We start from the raw sequence: 27,500 nt of genomic DNA on the forward strand, positions 1-27,500 counted from the left end.
CTGACAGTCCAGTAATGGAAATACTGAAGGATAAAAGAACACCTTCAGCTGTAGAAATCGCCAAGAGGTGAGACTGAGATCTGAAGTTTTAACCACCAAGTGGCCTTTATCCAGGATACTGCAGGCAATGTGCTCCAGATGTTAAATACCCTCCTCAAAGGATGCGGAGGAGAGGAGGGTGGAGTTCTTGAGAAGTAGAGGAAGGTTGGGCAGGAGGTAATGGGGGGCATCACATGCTGCTGATTTACTACCCTCTGCTGTTCCACTTCTCTCCAGAGGGGAGTTAATAACTCACCAGGACACTCACTGCCTGCGTATTCCCAAATGACGACGTCGAACGTTAGTTGAAACGTCGAACCTGATCCTTATCTCTTAGCAATGTCTATAGATTTTGGTGCATTTTTAATCCTCCAATAAAAACTCTCCCAACCACAAATCATCAAAACTCTCCAATATAAACCCTCCCAACTTTGCAGCTCAATCTTTAGTTTTTCTCATTGATCTGATGAGATGTAAGATTTTTGAAAGTTCATGTCATGAAATAGAAATTTTTGGAAGTTCAAATTCTTAACTTTCTTTAATGACTGGATTTCCAGCTCTTTAGCCTCTTCCAAATTATCCAGCATCTTCAGCTTAGCTTTTTATACAAGGGTCTAGTCTCCTGGAGTAGCTAAATGACAAAGGGCAGCAGGTTTCAGACTATGAAATAAAAGGTCATTGGAGTGAACATACACAGGGAGGAAAGGAGGAATGACACAAACGAGTAACAATGGCTCGGAAAGGAACAGAGTGAATAAGAACAGGAAATAATTGGTATGTTTCGATGAGATCATGGATGTGAACTGAAGAGCACATGCGATTACTAGAACGGCACTTGGGAGAGCGCGTACCTCCACCAGGCTGAACAGTTTACGTTTTGTATCCCACTGATGGGCCAGATCTGGATCTGGATTCAGACCTGAACCAACATAGAATCGGCTTGTTCCTATCACCTCACCAAATCAACCATCAAGTTTTGTCATAACTCATCCACAACTTGAGGTATCATGCTATTTATCGTTTTGGTTCTATCTCTCAAATGTGAAGAATCACTTAAAAAGTTCTAGCACCCAGATCCAGATCATCACTAAAATCTAATCATCCTTGTCACACCCTGCCCTGCTCACCAAACTCTCTTCCGATGGTATCCAAGGTCAGCTCCACTCATGGCTCGCAGACTTCTTCTTCTGTCGCAGTCACCGTGTGGCTCTCAATGGAGTTCTTTCATCCCCTCTTGTTGTCCAGGCTGGAGTTCCTCAAGGCAGCGTTCTGGGCCCTGTTCTTTTTCTGGTTTTCATCAATGATCTCTCCAACTCTCTGGGAAATCCTCTTTATCTGTTTGCTGATGATTCAATCATCTGCCTGTCATCCCTCAGACAGGGATCTGTCATCCCTCAGACCAGCAAGCAGCAGCTGGGTAAAATCACAAACTGGTCCAACACGTGGAACATGTCTTTCAACCCTGACAAATCTCACACTCTCACTATGTCTCTCCGAAAGGACAGTTTGGAAAAAACCCCCATCCACTTTCTCAACAATCCTCTGGAAGAAGTCCTTTCTTTCAAGCTTCTGGGTCTCACTATCTGCCATGATCTTTCCTGGGAAAGCCACATTTCCAACCTCGCCTCGAAAGCCAGTCGCCGACTTGGAGTCCTCCATCATGCAAATTCCTTCCTCAGTCCACCTCAGCTCCTGACCACATACAAAGCTTTCGTCCACAGCCTGATGGAATATTGCTCTCCCCTCTGGGCTGGTGCTTCAGCCTCCCACCTTTCTCGGTGACACGCTGTGGATACCAAGGCATTTCGGATCATTGGCATCTCCCACGATGAGGCTGAGACTTTGGGGCTCTCACTCTCTCACCGCAGGCAGGTCAGTGGTCCTTCTGTCTTCTACCGTCTCCTCTCCGGTCTCGCCCCCCCCCCCGCTCTGTCTGCGATTTGTCACCAGCAATTATTGTCATTTGGATAATTGTGCGAAGACACCCCTACCTTTTCGTTTCCTTTCACCATTCCACTAAATTTTTAACCATACAAATATGTTTTTTAAATACTTGTTCTTATGTCTTATCCTTGATGCTTCTAAAATGTTGGAAGAGTAGTTAAATTCTCTGTATTAGATCATTCATGTTTTACCTTCCATGCACCTCCCTAGACTGCTTCACAGCTGCAGACATGGCTTTACTTGGTGGATTGCTTGGAGCCATTTTATTTATTTGCCTTCTGGCCCTTGGTTTTGTGATTTATAAGCTCTGCCGAGTCTCAGCGTTCAAGTCTGACATGATCACGGTGAGGAGCGCTAATTGTCTGTCATACATTTTTGTCCTGTAAGAGTGTTTACATTTGTGTAGGTTAACTTATTAATCGTTCAATTTCACACTAAAAGTAAATTATTTGCTTCATAATGAAACATTCCTACATTTATTTTCCACCCTTAAAATGGTGCAATTATATACTGATCAATATATAGCAACGAGCAGATGACCTGGTTCTACTTGGCTGTTGTAAGAGAATTAGTTTCCAATGGAGTGTGGAATATTTAAGGAGTTCGACAAGAATGTGTTTTGACAACATAATGGCAGGACCCATGGAAATTTTGAAAAATGTAAAATGTGACTGAGTCCTGAACCCTTTCTTCTTCAAATCTGCACCCCTTCCACCCTTCCACCCCCACTACTCCCAACTCCAATTCCACATCCCTCCATCCTCAGATCCCAAGCCATCACCCTAACCATGAAGCCAACACCAGGCATACATCCCTCCCCCCCCATCCCCCAACTCCAATTCTGCATCCCTCAACCCCTCACAACTCCATATTCACATACTTCCACCCCTCTTCTTTGCTCCAACACCACATTGCTCTCCTCTCCCACATCCCTCCCCCTCCTTCCCCGTCCCTCACAAGGATTGACACACCGACTGATTAGACCTGTTGCGATGTCCAGCCAATATTGGAAGTATCACACTGGGTTCCAGTTTTTTTTTATTATGTTTGTCTATTTTGGTTTTCAGTTTTTCATCCATTTGTTCTCCTCATACCCCCCAATCATTTGGAGTACAGTATTATTGAAGAGAATATGAAAGGCCATGTGATGTCAAAAGCTTTCGCTCACCGAAGGCCACATCACAACCCTAATGGATTCCGCGCTCAATTATTATCACCTCACTTCCAATCACGTTTAATAATCTATCTATAATTCCAGCAGTGTGTGTGTGTGTGTGTGTGTGTGTGTGTGTGTGTGTGTGTGTGTGTGTGTGTGTGTGTGTGTGTGTGTGTGTGTGTGTGTGTGTGTGTGTGTGTGTGTGTGTGTGTGTGTGTGTGTGTGTGTGTGTGTGTGTTCGTGTGTGTGTGTGTGTGACCGCTGTTTCTCGACAACCACTGGGCCGATTTAATTGGAACTTGCCAAGTATATTGCTGGGGACCTGAGGATGTGCCTTTTCAAGGTTTGATATTAATCGGACAAGTGCTTCCCAAGTTATGGCCATTTATTTACCAACCAATGAAAGGACACGTTGCTGCTTCGGCGTGGCTGCGTAGGCCGGTGCGCAGCTGGCCGACGATGACGTCGCATGCCGTGCCGGTTACAACGGGGATCAGTGCCTGAGTTACCGTGGCGTAGGAGTGGCAATGGTCAATGGCCGTGAATGTCATGACAAGCAAAGACAGGGAGGTAAACTTGATTTTAATTTGGATTTTAATTAACTCTGTGTGTGTAAGTATCACAGCAGTTGTTACTTCAATGCAAGGGATAATTCGTGGAATGCATGTGAACATTCCGTACAGGTACGCACCACTTCCGGATAGTGATGACAAAGTATTCTAATAATTTCTCGATTTCTTATGCGCATTTATAGATAAACACAATGCCCCAATCCAGTCATCGTTTACGAGAGCGAAGGAACGGCCTGTGAGGTTGTTTGAAAGTCTTTTGGGTAGGGGGGGCGGGGGGGGTTCTCTTCTCTTCTCTTTGTGTTTTCCCTTGCGATGACATTGCGAAAAGGCAAAATACGTTGGCGCTAATTGAATAATTGGCCATTAAAACTAAATTGCGAATAATCGTAACTGCGATATGTGAACTTCCGGGCCACGCACGTACGGGCACGTGAGAGCGAAGGAACGGCCTGTGTGGTTGTTGTTTCTGGCTCGTGGTTTGAAAGTTTTTTTTTGCACGTACGGCCACGTGACCTAGTTATATATAAATTAAGTAAAAACCCGCTTTCGATTCGTATCCGTGCCAACTCGTTTTTAATCACATCCAACTTGTCACGGATGGATTAGTGAAGAGTCTGAGCTTACATTTGTCGGAGAATCCGTTCGTTTCCAAGAGAATGAAGATTTCTCGATGAAGTGAAATGGACGAAAAGAAAGTTATTCATCGTGTTGTTTTTTTTTTTTTTGCTATGATTTTCCTTTCACAGCAAAATTGTCACAAACTGTTAGGACTTTTAAGATTTGTCGATAAAGTAAATCGATGCAAGGTAATTTTATACGTTGACAGACTTGACTGAAGAGTTTGTTATTTTTGAATTTTTTTTTTTTACTTCAGGTAGATGTGCCAACCAATGACTCTGAGTATATACACCACATGCGCAACAACAACAGCAATATACAGGGCCTATAGAAAGTCTACACCCCCTTTCAAAATTTTCACCTTTTGTTGCCTCATAACCTGGAAATAAAATGCATCAAATCAGACTTTTTGCACCTTAATTTACACATCGTAACCCACAACTTCCAAGTGAAAAACAAATTCTACAAATTTCAAAAAATTAATTGAAAATACAAAACTAGAATATCTTGATTGGATAAGTGTCCACTCCCCCTGAGTTAATACTCGGTGGAAGCACCTTTGAGAGTAATTACAGCCTGTGAGTGTTGGGATATGTCTCTACCAACTTTAAACACCTTGATTAGGAGAATATTTGCCCATTCTTCTGTACAAAACTGTTCAAGCTCAGTCAAGTGGGGTGTTACGGGGAGTGTTAGTTAGTTGTGTGGGGAGTGTTGATGGACAGCAATCTTCAAGTCATGCCACAGGTTTTCAGTTGGATTTCGGTTGGGTCTCTAGGTCACTCAAGGACATTTGTCTTTTTGTTCAATAGCTACTCCAGTGTGGCTTTGGTTGTGTGCTTCGTGTCGTTGTCATGCTGAAAGGTGAACTGTCCCAATTTCAGGTTTTGTGTGGAGGGTAGCAGGTTTTCCTTGGGGATATTTCTGTATTTACTGACATTTATCTCAATGCTAAGTTTGCTGCCTTGGTGTGCAGAGGTAGTGAGTTCGTAATCCTGTTGAAATAAGTAATTATTTCTCATACTGAGGAAAAGTGTTCAATTCAATATTTCTTTTTACATCACTATCGGAGTAAACGGAGGCAAGTTAAGAAAATAACTCGGCAAACCAAAAGAGAGGATGAGAAGGACATGGCTTAGAATATTAAACATAACAGCAAGGGTTTCTTTAAGTATATCAGGGGAAAATAACAAGTTCGGACCAGTGTGGGCCCATTGAGGAATAGCACCGGGAGAGTGGTTAGTGATGAAAGTGAGATGGCAGGCTTATTAAACAGGTATTTTTCACTCAACTTTTACACAAGAACAGTCAGGAGAATTCCCAATAGCTATATCTATCAAGGAGGTGAGGAAGGGCTTTTACAGAAGATCCAGGTTGGACTGGAGGGAGTAAAGGAACAGCAAGGATGTTAAGTGGGTGGGAGGATGTTTCTTAAAGTAAAGTTGAGTGAAGTGTCTGAGCAGGTAAGCGAGTTGTTAACGGATATTTTTAATAGTTCACTGGAGTCACTGGAGTTCACAGGTGCCGGAGGATTGGAGAGTAGTAAATGTAACACCATTATGTAAGAAAGGATCCAGAGAATAATTGGGAAACTGCAGATCTCTTAGGTTGACTTCAGTTGTGGGGAAGGTGTTGGAGACATTAATTAAGGACCAGATGAGGAACTATTTAAACAAATACAAACTAATTAAAGGTAGTCAGCATGGGTTTACCAAAGGTAGTTCCTGTTTAACAAATCTTTTGGAGTTCTATGAAGCAGTGTCTGATTGGGTGGATGATGGAAATATGGAATGGCCATGGACATCGTGTATCTCGACTTTAAGAAACATTTGACAAGGTACCACATCGGAGGTTGTTAGCCAAATTGCGGGCTTGTGGAGAGGCTGGTCAGGCAGCTAATTGGATTGCAAACTGGCTAAGTGATAGGAAGCAAAGACTGGATGTGAGTGGGAGGATGTCTTGCTGGGAAGATGTAAGTAGTGGGGTACCTCAGGGATCAGTACTCGGACCATTACTATTCATAATTTACATAAATGATTTGGATAATGGGGTGAAGAGTAAGCTTTCCAAATTTACAGATGACACAAAGCTTGGAGGTAAGGTGGATAGCAGAGGGGGTGGTGATCAGATTCAGGAAAGTGTTGATACTTGTATCGATTGGGAAAAAGATTGGCAGATGTAATTTAACCTGAGCAAGTGTAAGATGTTGGGGATGGAAAAGAACAATGAAAATAGAGATTACAGGATGCAAGGGGTAATTTTGGAGCGTGTCACACAGAAGGATCTGGGGATGGTAATAGATATGGGACGTAAGCAGACAGCACAATGCCAGGCAGCTTTCGGCAAAGCAAATAGGGTTTTAGGTTGTATTCAGAGGGGGATCATTTATAAATCAAAAGAGGTGGTGTTAACATTGCACAGGAATTTCGTGAGGGCCACATCTAGAATATTGTGTTCAGTTTTGGTCACCACGACTCAGGAAGGACATACATGCCATAGAGAGGGTTCATCGCAGGGCTACGAGATTGATTCCGGGCCGAGCTACACTCAGCTATGAGGAGCGGCTGAAGGAGACAGGGCTTTATTCACTAGAAAAGAGGTGGTTACGAGGATATATGATAGAGATGTTTAAGATAATGAAAGGTGGAGATTAAATAAGTGAAGATGAATTATTTAACAGAGTAGGCAGTGATAGGAACAGGGGCCATAGCCTGAGAGTAAAGAAGAGGGGAGTTAAGATGGTAGTAAGGAAGGAGACTTTTACTCAGAGAGTAGTTAATGCATAGAATGGTCTCCTTGGAAAGGTGGTGGCAGCAGAAAAAAGTTGATACGTTTGAAATTAGAATTTGATAGGTATCTGAAAGTTATGGAGATAGGGTATAGGGATGTTGACAAGACTTTTAGGTAGTTTCAGCATTGACGGGTGATTGTGTGCATGTGAATGGAGTGCTGATGGTGGGAGTCTTGTCAAGGGGTGTTGTGTAGTTGATGATGCGTGTTTTCAATCAAGTCCATGCCCCCTCCCCTAAAGGGGTGGGTGGAATACAAAAACTACACAAACTTAAAATAAATAGTTCTTTAAAAAAAAAAAATTGCATTTTCTTATTTGGATCTTGTGTTGATAAATTAGTATGGTGTTCGTGCAGGCATGATGGGCTGAATGGCCTCCACCTGTGTCTGTTTTCCTTCTATAGCCTTGTATTTTACTTCATCCATTTTCCCTTCTGTCCTGCCAAATGCCTTGCTGATGAGAAACGTCCCCACAACCTGATGCTGACACCATCGTGCTTCACAGTAGGGATGGTGTTCTTTGGGTGATGTGCTGCGTTGAGTTTGCACCAAAAGTAACATTTGGCATTTATGCCAAAAAGTTTCATCTTGGTTTTGTCAGACCACAAAACGTTTTCCCACACGGCTTCAGAATCTCCAGAGTGTTTTTTTTTTCCTCCCTCATGGGACTCACTGCGGGCTTTTTTGAGTAATGGCTTCCTTCTTGCCACTCTACCATTCAGGCTAGACTTGTGGAGTGTTTGACATATTGTTGCTGCATGCACCCAGTGACCAGTCTTTGCCAAAAAGGCATGTACTGTAGCTCTTGAAAAGTTGCCATTGGCCTCTTAGTGGCCTCTCTGATCTCCTCCTTGCTTGGTCATCCAGTTTGGAGGGACGGCTTCATCTAGGCAGGATCTTGGTGGTGCCATACTCCTTCCACTTCTTCATGATTGTGTTGACTGTGCTCCAAGGGATATTCAAGAGCTTTGAAATATTTTTATACCCATCCCCTGATCAGTGCCTTTCCACAACTTTATCCCAGAGGTCGTTTGAAAGCTCGTTGGTGCTCATGGTTGAGCACCAACTACCCAGCAGAGGAAACCTACAGGAACAGCTGATTTTATTCTGAAATACTCAGAATCACTGCAATTTATCATAGGTGGAGGCCAATTAACTTCGTGTGTGATTTTGAAGGTGATTGGTTACACCTGAGCTAATTTACAATTGCTATTATAAGAGGGTGGACACTTATCCAACCAAGATATTCTCGTTTTGTATTTTTGATTAATTTTATGAAATTTGTAAAATATATTTTTCACTTTGAACTTGTTATAAGGCGCCAAAAGGTGAAATTTTGAAAGGGAGTGTAAACTTATGATAGGCACTGTAACTCAAAATTGCATGAATATCAATATATGAAAATCTCCAGCTCCACTGTCTGGACCCAAGAGCTCTTGCAAGAGGTATCATCCAGTTTTGTCACCTCCATGGAAAGCCTATGTTGAACAGTGTGGATCATCCCAGATATGTTATCTTCCAGCAGACATATGCACCCAAACACTTGAGGACCCACTGATATTGATTGAAAAAAAGGTGTAAATTGTTCACCTTGTTCCATGGTCCTACACAACACAATCAGGTGTACCAATTACATAACATCCATTTGGAAGAATGCATCATTGCAACAGCCTTGTACTTCAGAACCTGAGGAAATTGGATGGATGAAAGTGGATGAAACCTACCAGTTCAAATCATAGGATGGTGATCAGGTAACGAAAAGCATATGCCAGGCACTCAACGTGAATGCATCAACAGGATTCACAGATGAAGTTGAGGATTAGGAACTTAATTATGGAGATGCACTGCATGGCCCCAATGAACCAGATCATGAAGAGGATGCCAAAGAAACCAATGTATTCAGTTTACATTATGGTGATGGTGACTGGACATGATGGCGATGGTCAATGGATATTACGGTGATGCTGAGTAGATATTATGGCAATCCATCCAAAATTCATCCATTTTTGTCAAGTCAGGCCAGATTAGATCTGTGACTTGCGACTTGCTAAACCGTCTGCCCCACCAGGTTTCTTGGTGAGGAGGGTGTGTGATAGACACCCAGCAAGATTAAAAACAAAACCTGTCAAAGGGTGGAGGAGCTCCTTGTGAGCCAACGGCCATCCATATCTGGTGCCCAACTGTCTGCAGACGTCTTCCTGCAGTTGGGTTACTTTCTTAAGAGGTTGGTGGCAGGATTTGCACTCGGGCCACCGTGAAACCCTTCGCTCTGCAAAACACAAGAAAAACGCAAAGAAAATTGAAAATTCACTCCGTGGGAGTACCTCCTGTGCAGCTGCCCTTCGCAGGGCAGCTCACCGGATGACGGGATTGGGGCAAAGCCTTCGGGACCCCCACTCTGGTGATAGGAGGAAACCACGGGGTAACATTCCTGGGTCAGATTGAGGGAGAGTGTGTCGGGGTGATGCTGAGGTGTCATCCACCAGATGGCGGTCTCCTTGGGCTAACTTGAGACGGTCCCTTTGGGTGGGTGCCTGGAATGTCCCATCCCCAAGAGAGGATGATCACCTGTCTCTGTTATCATTTGAGCTCAAGCGTTTGAACATCGGTACTGCAGCACTCTCTGAGGTTCGGAGACTGGATTGCGGCAAGATCATGGTGGTTGGTTACACCTACTATTGGTCTGGTCGCTCTGATGGTTACCATGCCCAAGGAGTTTCTGTAGCTGTGTCCAATAAGCTGACTCCAATAATGATTGAGGTAACACTGGTAAACAAGCGTATTATGAGACTAAGGATTCATCACTCCTTGGGTGTCGGTTGCCTGGTCTCAATACGTGCTCCAACTGAGGCGAGTGATCTGAATGTGATGGACGTGTTCTATGCCACACTCGAATCTGTGGTTGATCAATGCCCCAGGCGAGATACTCTTCTCGTCTTGGGAGATTTCAATGCATCGACTGGAACTGATAGGGATGGTTATGAGACATGTGTTGATCCCCATGGGTCTGGAACTGTGAACCAGAATAGCACTAAGTTCTTGACTTTGCAAGAAGTCATGGACTTAGGGTGGCTGGTTCATGGTTTCAGTGCCCACAGGCTCATTTCTGGTCTTTGGTATTCCAACGCTGGTGAGGTGGCAAAGGAGATTGACCATGTGCTCGTAGATGGTCGCTGTAGGATGATCCAGAATTGCAGGGTCTACCGGAGTGCTCAGTTCCTCAATACCGACCACAGGCTTGGTGGTCATATGGCAGCTTAGCTGCCGTGGTAGCTATCATTGCTTGAAGCGCGACTGTCGCTGATGCAGTGCCCCTCTACCAGTACACACACTGGAACTGGTACTCATTTCGCCGACCTCGGAAGGATGACAGGCTGAGTCAACCCCCTGGTGTAATAATTCAACGGCCGACAGGGCTTGAACTCAGGACCCCAGGATCCCAAGCCGCCACCCTAACCACTGAGCCAACACCAGGCTGACCACAGGCTTGTTTCAGCAACTCTGAAGTTTCAGCTTCAATCCGTGAGAATGATACCATCCCAGCCTAGGCTGTATGTTGGCAAGATCAAGGAGGAGAGGTTAGCTGAGGAGTTTGCGAACAGGCTGAGTGGAGATTTGGGGGGTCTCGGTGCTTTGGGGAATCCTGAAGAGTTGTGGAATGCTTTCAAGACCACCATCCTTGATGTTGACAGTGGATGTCTTGGAACTCAGCGTAGGGCGAAGAAAATTTTTTATCTCTCAAGGGACACTGGATACCATTGACCAGAGTTGCAGGGCCAGGCTGAATGGCAGAGCTGAGCTGTTCAGGGAGTTGAGGCATAAAACTGTAGGTGCGCTGAGAGTGGACAAGGAGGCTTGTGTGAGAAGAATCTGTGAGGGGTAGAGCATCACCTGTGGTCATGTGATTATCTTCCTGCTTGCAGGAGAATTTGTGCATTGCATTCCTCCAGGCCCGTCCCTCAGTGTACTGCAGTCTTAGTGGAGGGTGGTGGGCTCTTGACACAGGAGTCCAAAGTGAAGGCACGCTGGGCCGGTTAATTTGAGCAGTTGTACCAGGCTGATCCATCTGATCAGCTGTTGAGTTGGATGTCAGCGGTGTTACAATCCCTCTTGCTTTCTTTGTGGCAACACAGGCAGCGGTGAACCGGTTGAAATGGGGTAAAGCTCCTGGGATTTTTGGCATCCATGCTGAACTTCTGAAGACTGCTGAAAATGCTGTACTCATGTCATTGCATGCAGTTCTGTGCTCTCCCTGGAACACAGGCATCATCCCAACTGACTGTAAGAGTGGCCTTGTTGTCCCTCTCTGGAAAAGGAACTAGGGTGATCGCCAGGAATGCAACAACTACCGAGAAGTGACGCTGCTCTCAGTGCCGGTCAAGTTCTTTGTTCAGATAATTCTTGATAGGGTTCGCCACCATCTGCTTGAGCACCAGCGTTCAGAGCAATCAGGCTTTACAACAAAGAGGTCAATGATTGACCATATCCTTGCTCTTCAGGACCTCACCGAACGCAGTCGAGAGTTTTTTAAAGCCTTTGATTTTCTCCATAATGGACATTATGGTGATAGTGAATGGATATTATGGTGATGATGAATGGACATTATGGTGATGGTGAGTGGACATTGTGGTGATGATGAATGGACATTATGGTGATGGTGAGTGGATATTATGGTGATGGTGAGTGGATATTATGGTGATGGTGAGTGGACATTATGGTGATGGTGAGTGGATATTATGGTGATGGTGAATGGATATTATGGTGATGATGAATGGACATTATGGTGATGGTGAGTGGATATTATGGTGATAGTGAGTGGACATTGTGGTAATGGTGAATGGATATTATGGTGAGTGGACATTGTGGTGATGATGAATGGATATTATGGTGATGATGAATGGATATTATGGTGATGGTGAGTGGACATTGTGGTGATGGTGAATGGACATTATGGTGATGGCGAGTGGACATTATGGTGATGGTGAATGGATATTGTGGTGATAGTGAATGGATATTATGGTGATGGTGAATGGATATTGTGGTGATGGTGAGTGGACATTGTGGTGATGGCGAGTGGACATTATGGTGATGTTGAATGGACATTATGGTGATGGCGAATAGACATTATGGTGATGTTGAATGGACATTATGGTGATGTTGAGTGGACATTATGGTGATGGTGAGTGGATATTATCGTGATGGTGAGTGGATATTATGGTGATGGTGAGTGGACATTATGGTGATGGTGTGGACATTATGGTGATGGTGAGTGGACATTATGGTGATGGTGAGTGGATATTATGGTGATGGTGAGTGGATATTATGGTGATGGTGAGTGGATATTATGGTGATGATGAATGGACATTATGGTGATGGTGAGTGGATATTATGGTGATGATGAATGGACATTATGGTGATGATGAATGGACATTATGGTAATGGTGAGTGGACATTATGGTGATGGTGAGTGGATATTATGGTGATGGTGAGTGGACATTATGGTGATTGTGAATGGACATTGTGATGGCGAGTGGACATTATGGTGATGATGAATGGACATTGTGATGGCGAGTGGACATTATGGTGATGATGAATGGACATTATGGTGATGAATGGATATTATGGTGATGGTGAATCAATATGATGGTGATAGGAATTCACAATTATTGGATCGCGGGTTTACCATTGGGGAGAGTTACCATTGGCAATTGCTTTGTGATTGCAGATATCAAGCTTCAAATGTAACATTTACTTTGTAAAATAAAAATTATATCAGTCTCAGAAACGGGTTTGTTGAAACCTCAGAAAAAAACGGAACTTTCAGCATTTCTGTCCAACAATCGCCTCAATGTTTCCAATCTGTATGGGTACATTATACATACTTTCAAAGGAAGGGGCTCAGGAAGGCAAGACCGGCATGGTGTCAAGGTGATATGTCGAACACTCAGGACAAAAGGGATAATGGTTTATCTTGATGCCCTCACGCTGAAGGCAAATTATGTTTTCAGGTTGTCCTTGTGTACATGCGTCTGTCCGTGATAAATTTTTTTCCCACAATAACTTGAGCCACTGAAAAGATTTTCACGAAACTTGGTAAAATGTATATTATGATACAAAAATGAACTGATTAGGTTTTGGGTTCAAAGGTCATCTGACCTTTTGCTGGAAGTAGTATGTTTTCATCATTATGATAACTTGTGACCTGATGAAGGAATTTTGACCAAATTTGGTGGAACTATGGACTGTAATACAAACATGAACTGATTAAATTTTGGGTCAAAGGTCATGTGCCTTTTGAAGATAATTTGGCAGACCATAATTCGAGTTAGAAGCATCTAATGTTGTGTGGTGTGTGGGTGTCTGACATTTATGTGATTTTTCTGTGACCTTTAAGCAAGATCAATGGGTTGATATCTAATGTGGTTGGAGACGTATCCAGACACATTCATGTCAAATTCTGCTTTCTCGTTGTTCATGATCGATCTCATTTAAAATTGGACTCCACAGAGTTGCAGAAAATGGTCTGGGGATATCCTAAAGAATGGCACTTCTGCAGTCCATCACCAGTATGGTCGAACATCGCTGATGGTGACGGTCTGGAATAACTATAAGTGAAAGATTGATGTGGAGAAGAAAAGGGGTAACTTTAACACCATCAAAGAACAAAAGGCACTGTGTTTTTAAGATTGCACATGAAGCTTTATTGTCACGAGGACATTTCTCCAAACAAATGACATGTAAGGTTCATCTGGCTCCACCTGGATAGGTTTGAGAGTAGAGGAGCAGTAGCCAAACCCCGAATCCTATCCAGGTTCCTCCTGATGGTTCCATCTTTGTCTATTTGGGTTACTCATGATACTCCGATGCTGTGTCTCGTCAGTTCATTGATACAAAGCCTTTCCATGCTTTGCAATGTCTCCGGACAATAAAACCTAAGGGAGATCTAAAGTAGAACAGTTCATCATTTTTATGAGTTAGCAGATAACTGATAAGTTATCTAAATGATAAGTGGTATGACATTCCTCAATAAATATATATCAGAAAAGCTATTCATGCAATGAGACACTGTAGTATGACATGTGTAACCACGAGATCAACAGCTGTCCAGTTGCAGTAGTCTACCCACCACTGCACTCAGATGTATGACATTGTTAATTGATAGCTTAAATGATGTTTTATCCCCTGTAGTTTACTCATTTAAAAAGTTTTCAACAACAAACCCAAAAAATGTTGAGCACAAACCACAGGAGTATGCCACAGCCTATCAATATAGATGTTACTTGGTTATGGAATGTCCCTATTGTTTGTGGCATCTTGTATTCCATTTGCCTCAAATTTATAATTGCAATAAACATAAAATGATCTGTTTCATTTTTATTTTTCCAATTCTTTGTCAGGCCACACAAGAGGAGGATAACACTCCTAATTGCACTTCCCCCTCCAGCTGTTTCACCACCAATAATAAAGTGGGATGGAAGAACAACAATGCATATGATTCTATCGATGACAAGAAAACAAGTGATGAACTGGCTAATGGTGAGTATGACAGCGACTGTTGGACTAGAGGGAGTGGGGAAGGATCCGGGAGCGATGGAGGGGAAGGTGGAGAAGGAGAGAGTGAGGAAGACAAAGGAAGATCAATACTGGCTCAGGGAGGATCACCAACCCCTGGTTATAAGGCCGTATGGTTTCAAGATGAAGTTATTCTAGGGGAGAATGGAGGACAGGAAATGACTGAACAGCATCAGGAATATGGAGAAGATAATAGTGGATCAGTACTTTTGTGAAGGAATTTACTGCAGCACCTTTCCCCATACTTAGCCAGTAAAATCTATTCAGATGTAAAATTTACTTCTTTTATTGGTTAGAAATAGAATTTTTTGAATGAATTTTGTTTTGTTGCAAATCTTCTAAAAGCACAACTGATATCAATCCATTCATTGCACATTGAAATGTTTTGTATCTCATTGTTATGTTGTCGATATTTCCGAGAATTGCAAACAATGATTTCTATCAGAAAGTTATCCATTTGCTTTTTGGTTTTCCAAGTACACAACGATATTTTAGATTACGTTCACAAAATAAATTAATATCCATTTCTAATTCATTAGGCTTTGTGATTTGAAGTACAATGTGATATTTTAATTGTTCAGTGCCATGTTTGAAAGACAATGCAGAATTTTATGATATTGTCTGACTGCAATTTTGAAGATATCCTTTCGATGATGTTCTTATGGTACATGTTCCAGGAATCATTAAAAAGACTATATAGATAAATATATATATATATATACATATATATCTATCTATAATTCCAGCAATCTGTGTCTGTCTGTCTGCGACCGCCGTTTCTCGACAACCGCCAGTCCAATCTGATTGAAACTTGCCAGGAATATTGCCGGGGACCCGCGGATGTGCCTTTTCAAGGTTTGATATTAATCGGACGAGCGGTTCCCAAGTTACGGCCATTTTATTGCTTTTTCCAGTGTTGGAAAGGTGTATATATCGCAGCTGAAGTGTCTTTTCACCTTTTCATGCCATTTTTTCCCAAAGATATCTCAGAATAATGATAACAGCATATTAATAATAATAATAGCACAATAATTGGCAGTAATAAAAAGAATAACGTGATACAATGACCAATGTCTGTCAACCAATGACAGGACATGGTGCTATGACATAATGAATGATGTCACAATTAACGTTTGTTTATTTATTTATTATTTTTTGCACGATTGACATCACAATTATTCTTCGTCTGGTATGACGTCACAATCGACGCTGGGGACCTGAGTCTGTGCCTTTTCAAGGTTTGATATCATTCTTCAGCTGTTTCCCAAGGGTTTGAAAGCTGTTTTCTCCCAAGGTTTGAATTAATTGTTCAAATTATTAATTAATCCCAAGGTTTGAATTTTCCCAAGGGAAACAGCTGTTTCCCAAGGGTTTGAAAGCTGTTTTTTCCCAAGGTTTGAATTAATTGTTGTGCTTGGTAGACATTTGTGAATACATTTACAGAGATAGGGGCGAGAGAGGAGGGGGGAGGAGGACGAGAGAGGGGGGTGAGAGAGAGGGGGTGTCAATTCAAGAGAGGGGCGAGAGAGGAGGGGTGAGACTAGGGGGAGAGAGAGGGGACGTCACAATTCTTCTTCGTTTGATATGACATCACAATTGACGCTGGGGACCTGAGTATGTTTCCCAAGTTATGGCCATTTATGATACGGTTGGTCCGATCTAATTGAAAAAATGCCCCAATCCAGTCGTCGTTTACGAAAGTGAAGGAACGAAGCTGCACCTATGGGCCCGCACTAATATTATTAATTTTCACAAACTTTCTATCACATTATGCAAGCCACACCCCATTTCGGATGACTGATGACCCCTTCTGCAATGCCTTTTGATATCACAATGGAATAAGGTCACACACCTTTTCTGCTTGTGTCGTGAGTTTATGCCATGTACATTATACATAACTAATGAGAACAGTAATTTCATTAAAAGTCTAAAGTTCCAGCTGAACTTCTGTACTAAGCAAAAAAATGGTTGGGGTTTGGAAGATCCATCTTCTACAGGGTTCTCCACAGAAAACCAGGAAATTTGAGATTTTGAGATTTATTTTGCCATATTTTACCATATTAATAAACCAACTTATAATAAAGTGTATATTTGTTTTACACTACATCGAAGTTTGCTTTTGTTTTGTTTGAAAATAAAGTGTATCTTTGTTTTACACTACATCTAAGTTTGCATTTGTTTTGTTTTAAATAAACTGTACCAAATTTCCTGGTTTTCTGTGGGGCACCCTGTAAATTGAAGGAGTAGCCATTTGGCATAGTTGGCCAGTAGGCAAAGCTGATGTTTTAACCACCAAGAAGTGTTCATCGTCCTGGATTGTGGAAGCATCATGTGCCTGGTGTGAAGTATCCTACGAAGGTGGATGGGGCAACACATCACTGCAAAAGCAGACAGTGAGACCCAACAACATACACATGCATCACAGAATGAGAATAGGATTCTTATGAATTGGGGTAACAATTTGGCTCTGAAGCAGGCGGGCAACCATCAGAGAGTGAGCTGTAATAATGAGTGTACAAAGCAGACGAATACGTCTTTTTTTTTTTCCTTTTCTTCTATTTTTTTAAATGTGATCTAAGACTCGTATTGGAGCTGCCAAACACACACGGACATACAGATTGCAAACACGACACAATGCAAGACTGTTTGATGAGACAAACACAGCCACGAGCCTTGGGGGAAGTGCTGTTACTTCACGGGGCACTCTGAGTACCAGCGAGGTCGCAACAATGGTGCCACTTTTCTCACCACACTGAGCTATGGAGGAATTTCCTCCTCCCCATGGATGCCAACCTTGAGTAATAAAGCTCTTATGGCATCAGATCCAGCCTCGGTGCAGGAGTCGAGTGGTGAGAATTTTATCCACCTTAACACAGTTTATAAAAACAAAACATCGAATGAAGAAAACCAATTTATCTTCAAAAGATTCTGTGTAATCCAAAGCTCCCACCATTGTTGGCATCTTACACAATGAGGCCAAAGCAGGTTCTGTTGCTCTCACATTGCACACAGGTCTGCAGCCTCTGTTTTTAACCAACCGCATCTTCTCTCTCTCTCTCTCTCTCTCTCCCATTCAGACCCCCCACCCCCGTCAGCATCTCCAGGACACACACATTCTTACAGTAACCCCTCTTCCAAAATCTAACATGCTACATGTTATGACTCTTCACTCGGCCGAGTAATGACAGAGTCGAATGAGGGTTTTCGAATGATACGATTTATTTCAGAAGATGGCACTACGCATGCGGAATGCAGCCCAAAGGCCCTTCAGTCAGGTGCCCCCGGACCACATTGAGATTCTTACTTCAAAACAGTTGTATATATAATCACACAAAAGCAAAACTGGGTGTGGACTATAAGTGTGTGCTAAGGGATAAAGAAATAAAGAAATAAATGCGGCAGTGGGCTTCTTTCCCCCCTCCCTAGGGGCCCTCAGGGAAGTTGGATCAGTCAATCCTCAGATTCGCAACCCAACAGTTCATCTTGCAAACTAATAACTTTCTAAGACTCCTACACCCCTACACTGGCACCTGCTGATAGCAAAAGCGAAACTCTGGTGATGACTAAGAACAGGAATGTGTGGGATATCAGCATACACAGTTTCCCCAAGGACATGCTGTTGTGCAGCTGCAGAGCCATAAAGGGTTATCAAAGACATAGTGAAAACAGCATGATACATTTAAAGCAACATTTTAAAGCAAGGTTTGAATAATACACAATTACAAGCAAGGTTAGAATCCCGACAGCTGATTAACACACAGCTAATGGTCCAAAATATGACCACCTAGCATATCATCATAACAGTTTCCCTCCTTGGTCATATTTTGACCATACCCAGCCACACCTGATACTCACCAACCGAGTGGACCCCTATTTGGTTCCTGTAGCAGCTTCCCCTAGGCCCCCGCGCCTGCCAAACGGGATTTGCAAATGCCGTGGATAGCCATCAACATTCCCCAAATGAGAAGTCCCCAACTGCCGGTGGTTCAGGTTAGCTTCTGTTGCCTTTTGTCTTGCCCACTGCCACAAGTCTCCCATTAAGTTGTCATATACAAATTTGATGTTAAGTCCACACAATATTAAAGGCACTACAAGTCTATACAATATTAACAGCAACATTATTATTTAGGCAATTATACTCAACACTAATTACAACAATAATATTTACAATATGCAAATGTAATAATGGGTGAGCAGCACTGTGAGCGCTCAAGGCATGGTGTAAGCTCCTTTCTCAACTTGCGCTAGAAGACAAAAGAGTCTCATGAGATGCATATTTACATATAAGGGTCATACAAGTATTTTCCATACATGCCTTCACTATCTGGTATTGTCCATTTTCCACAATTATGCATATGCTAGTCAAAACACTGCCACATCTATCATAAACCTCCATCAGCATTTTACTTGTAGATTTCCTTTCTTTCTTGTTACAACTTCCTGTATCTTCGTGTGTAGTGAGATGCATGAGTCCATGTTTGGCTTACCTTTTCACTTGAAAGTTCGTTGAGTAATCAGTAATACCTGGAAGAGTCTTCCCCAGGGCGCCCTCCGCCAGAACACCTTGTTGGCTCCTCAGCCGGTGGGGGTCGGGTCTGGTTGTGGCCCCATACAGAGGTCCTCGGGGTCTTCCTCCATGAGTTCGCTGTTAATTATTATGATGGCCTGGGTGAGGGGTGAGGCTTCACAGCATTTCTTTAGACAAATGGAAATGAGACGTTTGATCAGAAATACTCCAAAAATGATTCCCATGATGATTAGGATTGCTGCCCCTACCAGGCACAGTAACCAGTCTCCCCAGTCATGAAATATAGATCTCCACCCTGCGTAACCCTCCTTGCGTTCCACTCGATCGCTCGTGAGAGCTTCAAGCCTTATAGGTGAAAACACCTATAAGTGAAATGTGTTCTTCTCTGGGAGGTTACTGTATTTTCACAAGATTTCACAACTATACTCCAAAAGGGTTCTTTAGGGGCCCATGGAGCTTGGGTAATTAGAGATGCGTGTTGACCCCATATGAATCCTATTTGTGCAAAGTGCCCCCACTGGGTTTTGTCTTGCGTTTTGTTCTGCCAAGCCACTTCTGTCTTTTCTGCATTTTCTGACGTCCCCCCCTCCCAACAGGTTTTGTCATGGCATAAGACCATCGAATCGATTTTATTTCCTCGTTTCATTCTATCAAATCATAAGTTTCCTCGGCTTGGACGCAAGACAGTTCTATGAGCTGCTGTGGCTGGATGGTTGTCAGCCCTCTGGAAATGAGTGGTGCGGTCTTGCCAGGTTCCTTTGAAAATATCTTTACCTTATCTAGTTCTTGGTTGTATGTTTTCCCCAACCTTCCGTATTCACCTGCTTCCATTCTTTCTCCAGCCGCTCCCCTCCTATGTCGCTGTGGGGTTGGTACTGGTTCATTTTCGTGTCCCCCTTTGCCACGGAGGTGTATACGGTTTCTTTGGCTTGAGTGTGTTAGTGTGTTGCCTAGTGATAGGTCCCCCCACAAAGGAGTAATGTGGGAGTTGCATGTTGTGTCGTCAAAGGTTCTGTCACTGTCTCCATTACTACAAAGTTTACAGCATACCACTGCACTGAACACTGCAGTCAACTGCAACATAATGACAAGTATTTGTGTAAAAGATTATTTTTAAATGATACCTCCGTACGAGGCTCCCACCATGACTAGAGCTTGCAGGACTGGAAGTTGCTCTGGGTGCGTGGTGAGTGGACGTGAAGGCCGAAGACCTTACTGTACACTACTGTAGATTTTGATCAGGCAAGCATACCTTCCATCCATCTCCTTGTCTGACGGCCTGTAAAGTGTTCTGGTGTTCGTTGCCCCATCTTGCGGTTCTGGGGCGCATCTCAATCTGTTCACCACTCTTCCTAACTCCCCTGCACTATGTCTGTTACTAACTGCCATTGAGATGTACGGTGTTAGTCCTTCTCTGTGCTTCATTAGTTCGCGCTCTCTGGCGGCTTGTTTCACCTCCACCGCCGCTCCTTCCTTCCCGATCCATCGGTTGGTTGTCATCAGAGAGCGTTTGACGGTGTAATCTCTATGTGCTTTGGCCACGTATTCATAATCCTGCCCTGTTTCATCGTAGTCGACAGTGAGTGCAGTGCAAAGCCAATTCCATTCCTTCCAGATCGATGTCGTTGCTAAGCAACCGTTCCTCTACATCCCTTTAATTCCGCTTATACTTCCCAAATCCAATGAATTTATCCTGACAGATAGAGGCTCATATAAAGACAACAGACATGCTTTTCTGTCCGCTTCCAGACAAACATCTCGACCCCGACAGGCAGAGAATCGAAACGCTCCCTCGTCAAGGCCCACGATGGCTGCGTGTTCAAACAGCACGAGCTCCGCCCGTAATTTTCCCCAAAAACACCGCTATCCTCATCAGTGCGTAGCCTACCAAACGTCCTTGTTCTTGGATGTCTGACATGTAAACTAGGACAAATGTGTCCAAGAGCCACGTCCTAAAGGTTTTGTCTTCACCAGAATAATAATAAGAACAACGCGGAGCTCTCTTAGAGCCGGCGTTTACTACGCGAGACGTGGCTAAAAGATAAACCCACTTTAAATAAAATCCGTTCCTTGTTAAAAGCATTTAAATCCCCCTTTCCATCTGTTGTAGTAATCAACAATAAACCTTTTCGATCGGCTTTATTCTCACAAAACCCATACGCATATCTACAACAACATAAATATACATAGGGTAAGAATAACAAAATACAATAACTTGTACACATAATACTGAAGGCAAACTCCATACTCTAATCCCAATTACATTCCTCAGAGTACACCATTCCTAACACAGTATACTACATACCATTACTGTTCCAGCACGACCCTCCACGGAGCACGCGGCATACGAGTCATCACCAGCCACCGACCCCCATACACAGTGCTGCCACATCCGCCCAATCTCCGTTGCCGCTAATCACAGTACGGCACTTCATTACCACAACACCATCCATCCTAAATCCCTCGGTCCTGCGCCTCTTCTGCGTCTCTTTTTTTTTCTCTTTTCCTCTTCCGGTCACGAAGCCCAATCAACAACAACAACAACAACAACAACAACAACAACAACAACAACAACAACAACAACAACAACAACAACAACAACAACAACAACAACAACAACAACAACAACAACAACAACAACAACAACAACAACAACCGGAACAAACATATATATATATATTACAGCCTTGTTTCAAAGCATTGTCGCTTCCATGTTCCGATAGCGCGTGCACTCGCCTCGAAACACAAAATCGAGCGATCCTTTGAAACGTCAATGTCCTTATTAATTAATTTTACCACAAAGCTATCTCTTTAAAATCTAGTTTGTCCACCATATTCAAAATCAGCCGCCTCGAGAAATTCTTGTACATTGCTCCGACAAGCAGGCACATTCACAGCAGGGTGTTAATTGCACTTTCAAGTTTGACAAAGCGCGCTGGGCCCATGCGTGATTACGTCATCACGCACTCACATGAGCAATACGTCTTATCAGCGCGTTGGTTTTTACGATCAAACTCACGGAACAAATATTTGACGACATCTCAAATACGTTCGTTTTAAATCGGAATTTTTACAGAATCCTAAGAAGGGCGTCCCCATCTTGTAAAATGTGCTAATCCATTTCGTAAACCCTCACGATAAGCTGTCCTTCGACGGGACGATTTCGTGCTTTCGGCGCGCCTGTTAAATCCTATGGCACGTCACGTGACTCGCAAAACCCCATAAAATAAGTTTTTTTTCCCAGATTTACGAAAATCAAGTATAAAACATGCTTAATGACCCCAACAATGAAACCAGAATTGAAACTGACGTTAAAACGAACCCGTAACGTCGATCAGCCTTACGAAACATGCAAAGTGGAAACAGAACTGAATTTGAATTTAAAATCAAAATGATGCTCCGTGGAGACCATCCATTTATCACGTACAGTGTTCAAAGCCAAAACAGCATACAGAGTTTATCGGACCATGAGAAAACCCGAACGTTGGTCCATTTGACATCCCATTTGACAAACTGTCTGCTGAAGTGGTTTTAATTATTCAATTCCCCATCGAGTTCACACACACACACACACACACACACACTCTCTCTCTCTCTCTCTCTCTCTCTCTCTCTCTCTCTCTCTCTCTCTCTCTCTCTCTCTCTCTCTCTCTCTCTCTCTCTCTCTCTCTCTCTCTCTCTCTCTCAAAATGACATTTGCCCATCACTGAATTAACAACACGTGCAGAATCGGTCATCATCGTCCTTCCTCCGGATTTGGTGTGCGCAATTCACCTCGTCCAAAGTCTTCACATTGACGATGACGACCAATCATTATCTCCATACAAACATACAAGTTGTTCCACACATACAAGTTCCAAGTTGGAACACTCAACTTACGTCTAACACAAAACTCAACCTTCCCCACCACATTGTATTCACAAATACATCCAAATAGGTAACTCTACAAACAGCCCTTCTCCTGGCTCATTAACCTTGTGTTTTTTTCCCGTTGGTTCAAGATTCCCTCTGAATCGAATCGCTTACGTCCTGTCTCACTTTGTGACTCCGTTAGCCACGCTGCAAACGCTCTCCAGTGTTTTCCACTTTCACCGATAACTTTAAGTGTTGTTCCTTTGGGTAACTCTATGTTCTTTGCAGAGTTATTCCCCATCTTTTGTTCTTATCTTACCAACCGCCTAATAGCTGTAAATCGTTTCTCCTTTTACGTCGGGACCGAAATCCCTTTCAATCAGCCGCCTAATAGCTGTAAATCGTTTCTCCTTTTACACCGGGACCGAGATCCCTTTCGACCCGCCGCCTAATAGCCTCAAACCCAATGAAGGCCTCTAACCTTCCCTCTCTTGGTACAGGATTCCAACCTGTTTCCTCCTTATTTCACACGGATACCTTTATCCTCGACCCTTACCGGTTCTAACATACGGCCTGCCAGCCCTCTTTGTGCCCTTCAAACAAACCGCATTCGAATCACCTCATATGTTTTACCGTTACAGTTCTTGATCCGAGCAGATCCTGGAGCTGCGTCCAGCGGGGCACTGCCCACCAAGTGTACAGTTTTCACCTAACTAGGGCTCCCTGTCTTAGGTGCCCTATACGTGCAATTTCCACGTACCTTTAGCTGAACCCTTGCGATCGCTGTACACCAAGTGGAGTCCCGCCGTCCACACCGCCAGCATCAGTCGCATCCCATCCTCGTCACCAATTGTTATGACTCTTCACTCGGCCGAGTAATGACAGAGTCGAATGAGGGTTTTCGAATGATACGATTTATTTCAGAAGATGGCACTACGCATGCGGAATGCAGCCCAAAGGCCCTTCAGTCAGGTGCCCCCGGACCACATTGAGATTCTTACTTCAAAACAGTTGTATATATAATCACACAAAAGCAAAACTGGGTGTGGACTATAAGTGTGTGCTAAGGGATAAAGAAATAAAGAAATAAATGCGGCAGTGGGCTTCTTTCCCCCCTCCCTAGGGGCCCTCAGGGAAGTTGGATCAGTCAATCCTCAGATTCGCAACCCAACAGTTCATCTTGCAAACTAATAACTTTCTAAGACTCCTACACCCCTACACTGGCACCTGCTGATAGCAAAAGCGAAACTCTGGTGATGACTAAGAACAGGAATGTGTGGGATATCAGCATACACAGTTTTCCCAAGGACATGCTGTTGTGCAGCTGCAGAGCCATAAAGGGTTATCAAAGACATAGTGAAAACAGCATGATACATTTAAAGCAACATTTTAAAGCAAGGTTTGAATAATACACAATTACAAGCAAGGTTAGAATCCCGACAGCTGATTAACACACAGCTAATGGTCCAAAATATGACCACCTAGCATATCATCATAACACTACACACCTCACCAATTTTGATCCTCACTTCTCCCACCGATGGAATCACCTTCTTGACACTCTTCAATTTCATTCTCCCCTCCAAGACTTCAAGCAGGTAGTGCACTACCATCTTATGCCATCCCCCATCTTTACCCATCCCCCATATTACCTGGAAGAATTAAGTCGATAAACAAAGATTGAAACAGAATGGACTTCATGGAGGTGCTGGAATTACGCCATTGTTTTCTCAGAGTGCAATACCGCCCAAGAGGCTAACCTTTGACTGTCATGTGGTTGTGGTGTGAGTAAATATAGTCCTGTGCTAATTTATTATTTTTAACAAAAAATTGTGAGCTGAGAGTTGAACTCGTCTGAGACATTCATAATATGAAGCTCTCTGCTAAATTTTGTGATTCTAGCTGCCCTAATTGTCCAGTTATTCTGCCGACAAACAGACAAATCTACAAACCAGATGATTGCAATATTCGTGTTCCAGGTGTAATTATTGTGTAAAGTCGATTAAAAAAAAGTGGATGGTGGGCCAAATGGCTCCTCCTGTGTCCAACTTCCTTTCATCTACTTTTAACCCGACCTAAACTAATCCTCTTATTTGCAGTTTCCTACGCTTTCTCTTCTCTTCGCTCCTCTCTCCTCCCTTTTCCTGTTCCTTCATTCCCTTGCTTATCGGATCTAACTGTTGCTACACTGACACTTTGCTTCCTTTTTATTCTCAATCACCTTGCTCTTCCATGAGCCTCAATCTTGTAAAGGATGTAATAATAAATAGGGTGATCACATGCGTGTACATTGATGTACAATACTCTGTTATGGAGCCTTGGTTCCACCAAAGCAACCTCTCGGCAAGAGTTATTGCTGGGTGGTTTGCCATCCCTCTCCCAGCAGTAGTTAGGGCAGAAATTTGTAATTTGTTCAGGGTGGTTGCGATCGGTCGCCCACTCATCACAAAGGACGCTGTGAGATCTTTACCATCCTCTAACTAATGCTGGCACACTGGATGCCCGTTTCGCATCCATCCAAGGGAAATAACACATATTGATGAATCACCCTGCCTGCGGAATACCAGCATGACCGTTTTTAGCTGGTCGAGATTTGAACTCGGGTTGGATGGCTTAGAGGTGAGTGTGCATACCTCTCGGCCATCTTGCCAGCGCAAGAAGAGTACAAAAGGAAATTAAGAAACTGACTGATAATTGCAAGAACCGGGGGTAGTGGCGTGCGCCTGTAATCCGGATACTCAGAGGCTTGGGTTGGAGGATCGCTTGAGGACGGGCGCTCTGCGCTGGGCCGTGCTATGAAAGGGTGTGGGGCAGCCCGGAATCATGGCGAAACTCAATCCTTATCCCTGTGTCGTTAGAGGCGACCAGGGTTGCGTCAGGAAGGGCATCCGGCGTAAAACCTGTGCCAAATCAGTATGCGGATCATAGCGGATGATCCGCTGTGGCGACCCCTAATGGGAGCAGCCGAAAGAAGAACAACAACTGATAATTGCAAGAAAAAATATGCAGACAGGATTGAACAGAAATTTAGATGAAGGATGTCAAACATGTGACTAAGGAAGTGTGTAATGATGAGGAAAATAACAGGATATAACGAGTGAATACCTCCGCCAGGCTGAACAGTTTAACAGTTTAAGTTTTTTATCCCACCAATAGGCTGGATCTGAATCCGGACCTGAACCAAAATCAAATCAGCTTGTTCTGGTCATACACTCAACCATCGTCCGAATCCATCGACAACGTTTTGAGATATCCTGCCGTAACAGGTAAGAGGATTAGCCGAGAATACCAACGGGGTTCGGTAGCACAACCCAAGTTTATTCAAGGAGCAGCAAATACATACGACCAAGTCAGTCGGGAACACGGAAGCAGGAACATAATGTCAACAGCGACACTGAGCTGAAGTCAACCCAACTAACATACAGTGCCGATAGAAAGTGTTCACCCCCTTCCAAAATGTTCACCGTTTGTTGCCTCATGGCCTGGAATGAAATTGCATTAAATCAGACTTTTTCCACCTTTGACACATTGTAACCAACAACTTTCAAGTGGAAAACAAATTTCAGAAAATTAAAAGTACAAAACTAGAATATCTTGATTTGATAAGTGTCCACCCCCCTGAGTTTAAACTTGGTGGAAGCACCTTTGAGAGCAATTCCAGCTGTGATTATGTTAGGATAGGTCTCGATCAACTGTGCACATCTTGATTGGGCAAAGTTTGCCCATTCTTCTGTACAAAACTGTTCAAGCTTAGTTACGTTGCGTGGAGCGTGTCGATGGACAGCAATCTTCAAGTCATGCCACAGATTTTGGATTGGATTTTGGTCATTCAATGACATTTATCTTTTTGTCCCTTAGCCACTCCAATGTACCTTTGGCTGTGTGCTTTTGGTCATTGTCATGCTGAAAGTTGAACTTCTGTCCCAATTTCAGCATTCTTGCAGAGGGCAGCAAGTTTTCCTCTATTTTGCTTCATTCATTTTCCCTTCCATCCTGACAAGTGCCCCAGTCTCTGTTGATGAGAAACATCCTCATAACATGATGCTGCCACCACCATACTTCACAGTGGGGATGGTGTTCTTTGGGTGATGTGCTGTATTGGGTTTGCACCAAATAGTCAGGTTCACTATGTCAGTAAATTAATTTTCATTCAAAATCTTGGTGGATAAGCAAACCTATACATTTTCGAAAACGTTATGACATGGGGAATCTAAAAATGCATGTTTACATTTGCGGACATACCTGCATGGCCGTCATTTTGAAAATCCAAAATGGCCGCCATGGCGGTAGTTGACCCAGAGGAAGTTCAAATCAAGCACCGTACAATAGTCATGGTGGAGGCAGCAGCCGAGGTGGAAGCAACGATGCTCGTAATCAAGGAGGTTACTACAGCAACAGAAACCAGGGTTTCAAGGGATCCTACTGCCAC

The 27,500-nt window shown here is 43.4% G+C and overlaps 1 protein-coding gene across 5 annotated transcripts in view; it reads left to right on the forward strand.

Moving 5' to 3' along the window:
* LOC147007725 (cadherin-related family member 1a-like) overlaps positions 1-15,440 on the forward strand; it is a 71,913-nt gene extending 56,473 nt beyond the window's left edge. For 3 of the 5 annotated variants that reach the window (XM_085866521.1, XM_085866522.1, XM_085866525.1), the window contains 2 exons: positions 2,194-2,327; positions 14,517-15,440. In XM_085866521.1, the coding sequence (XP_085722647.1) occupies positions 2,194-2,327; positions 14,517-14,906 (524 nt within the window). In that variant the 3' untranslated portion in view covers positions 14,907-15,440. The remainder of the gene's footprint in view (positions 1-2,193; positions 2,328-14,516) is intronic. The other 2 variants (XM_085866523.1, XM_085866524.1) reach the window with 2 other exon arrangements.
* The last annotated feature ends 12,060 nt before the right edge of the window (positions 15,441-27,500 follow it).

The sequence above is a fragment of the Eptatretus burgeri genome, unplaced genomic scaffold (assembly GCF_056783735.1).
Source record: "Eptatretus burgeri isolate ZD-2024b unplaced genomic scaffold, Ebu_testis_v1 Ebu_testis_scaffold_36, whole genome shotgun sequence".
NCBI classification, from domain to species: domain Eukaryota; kingdom Metazoa; phylum Chordata; class Myxini; order Myxiniformes; family Myxinidae; genus Eptatretus; species Eptatretus burgeri.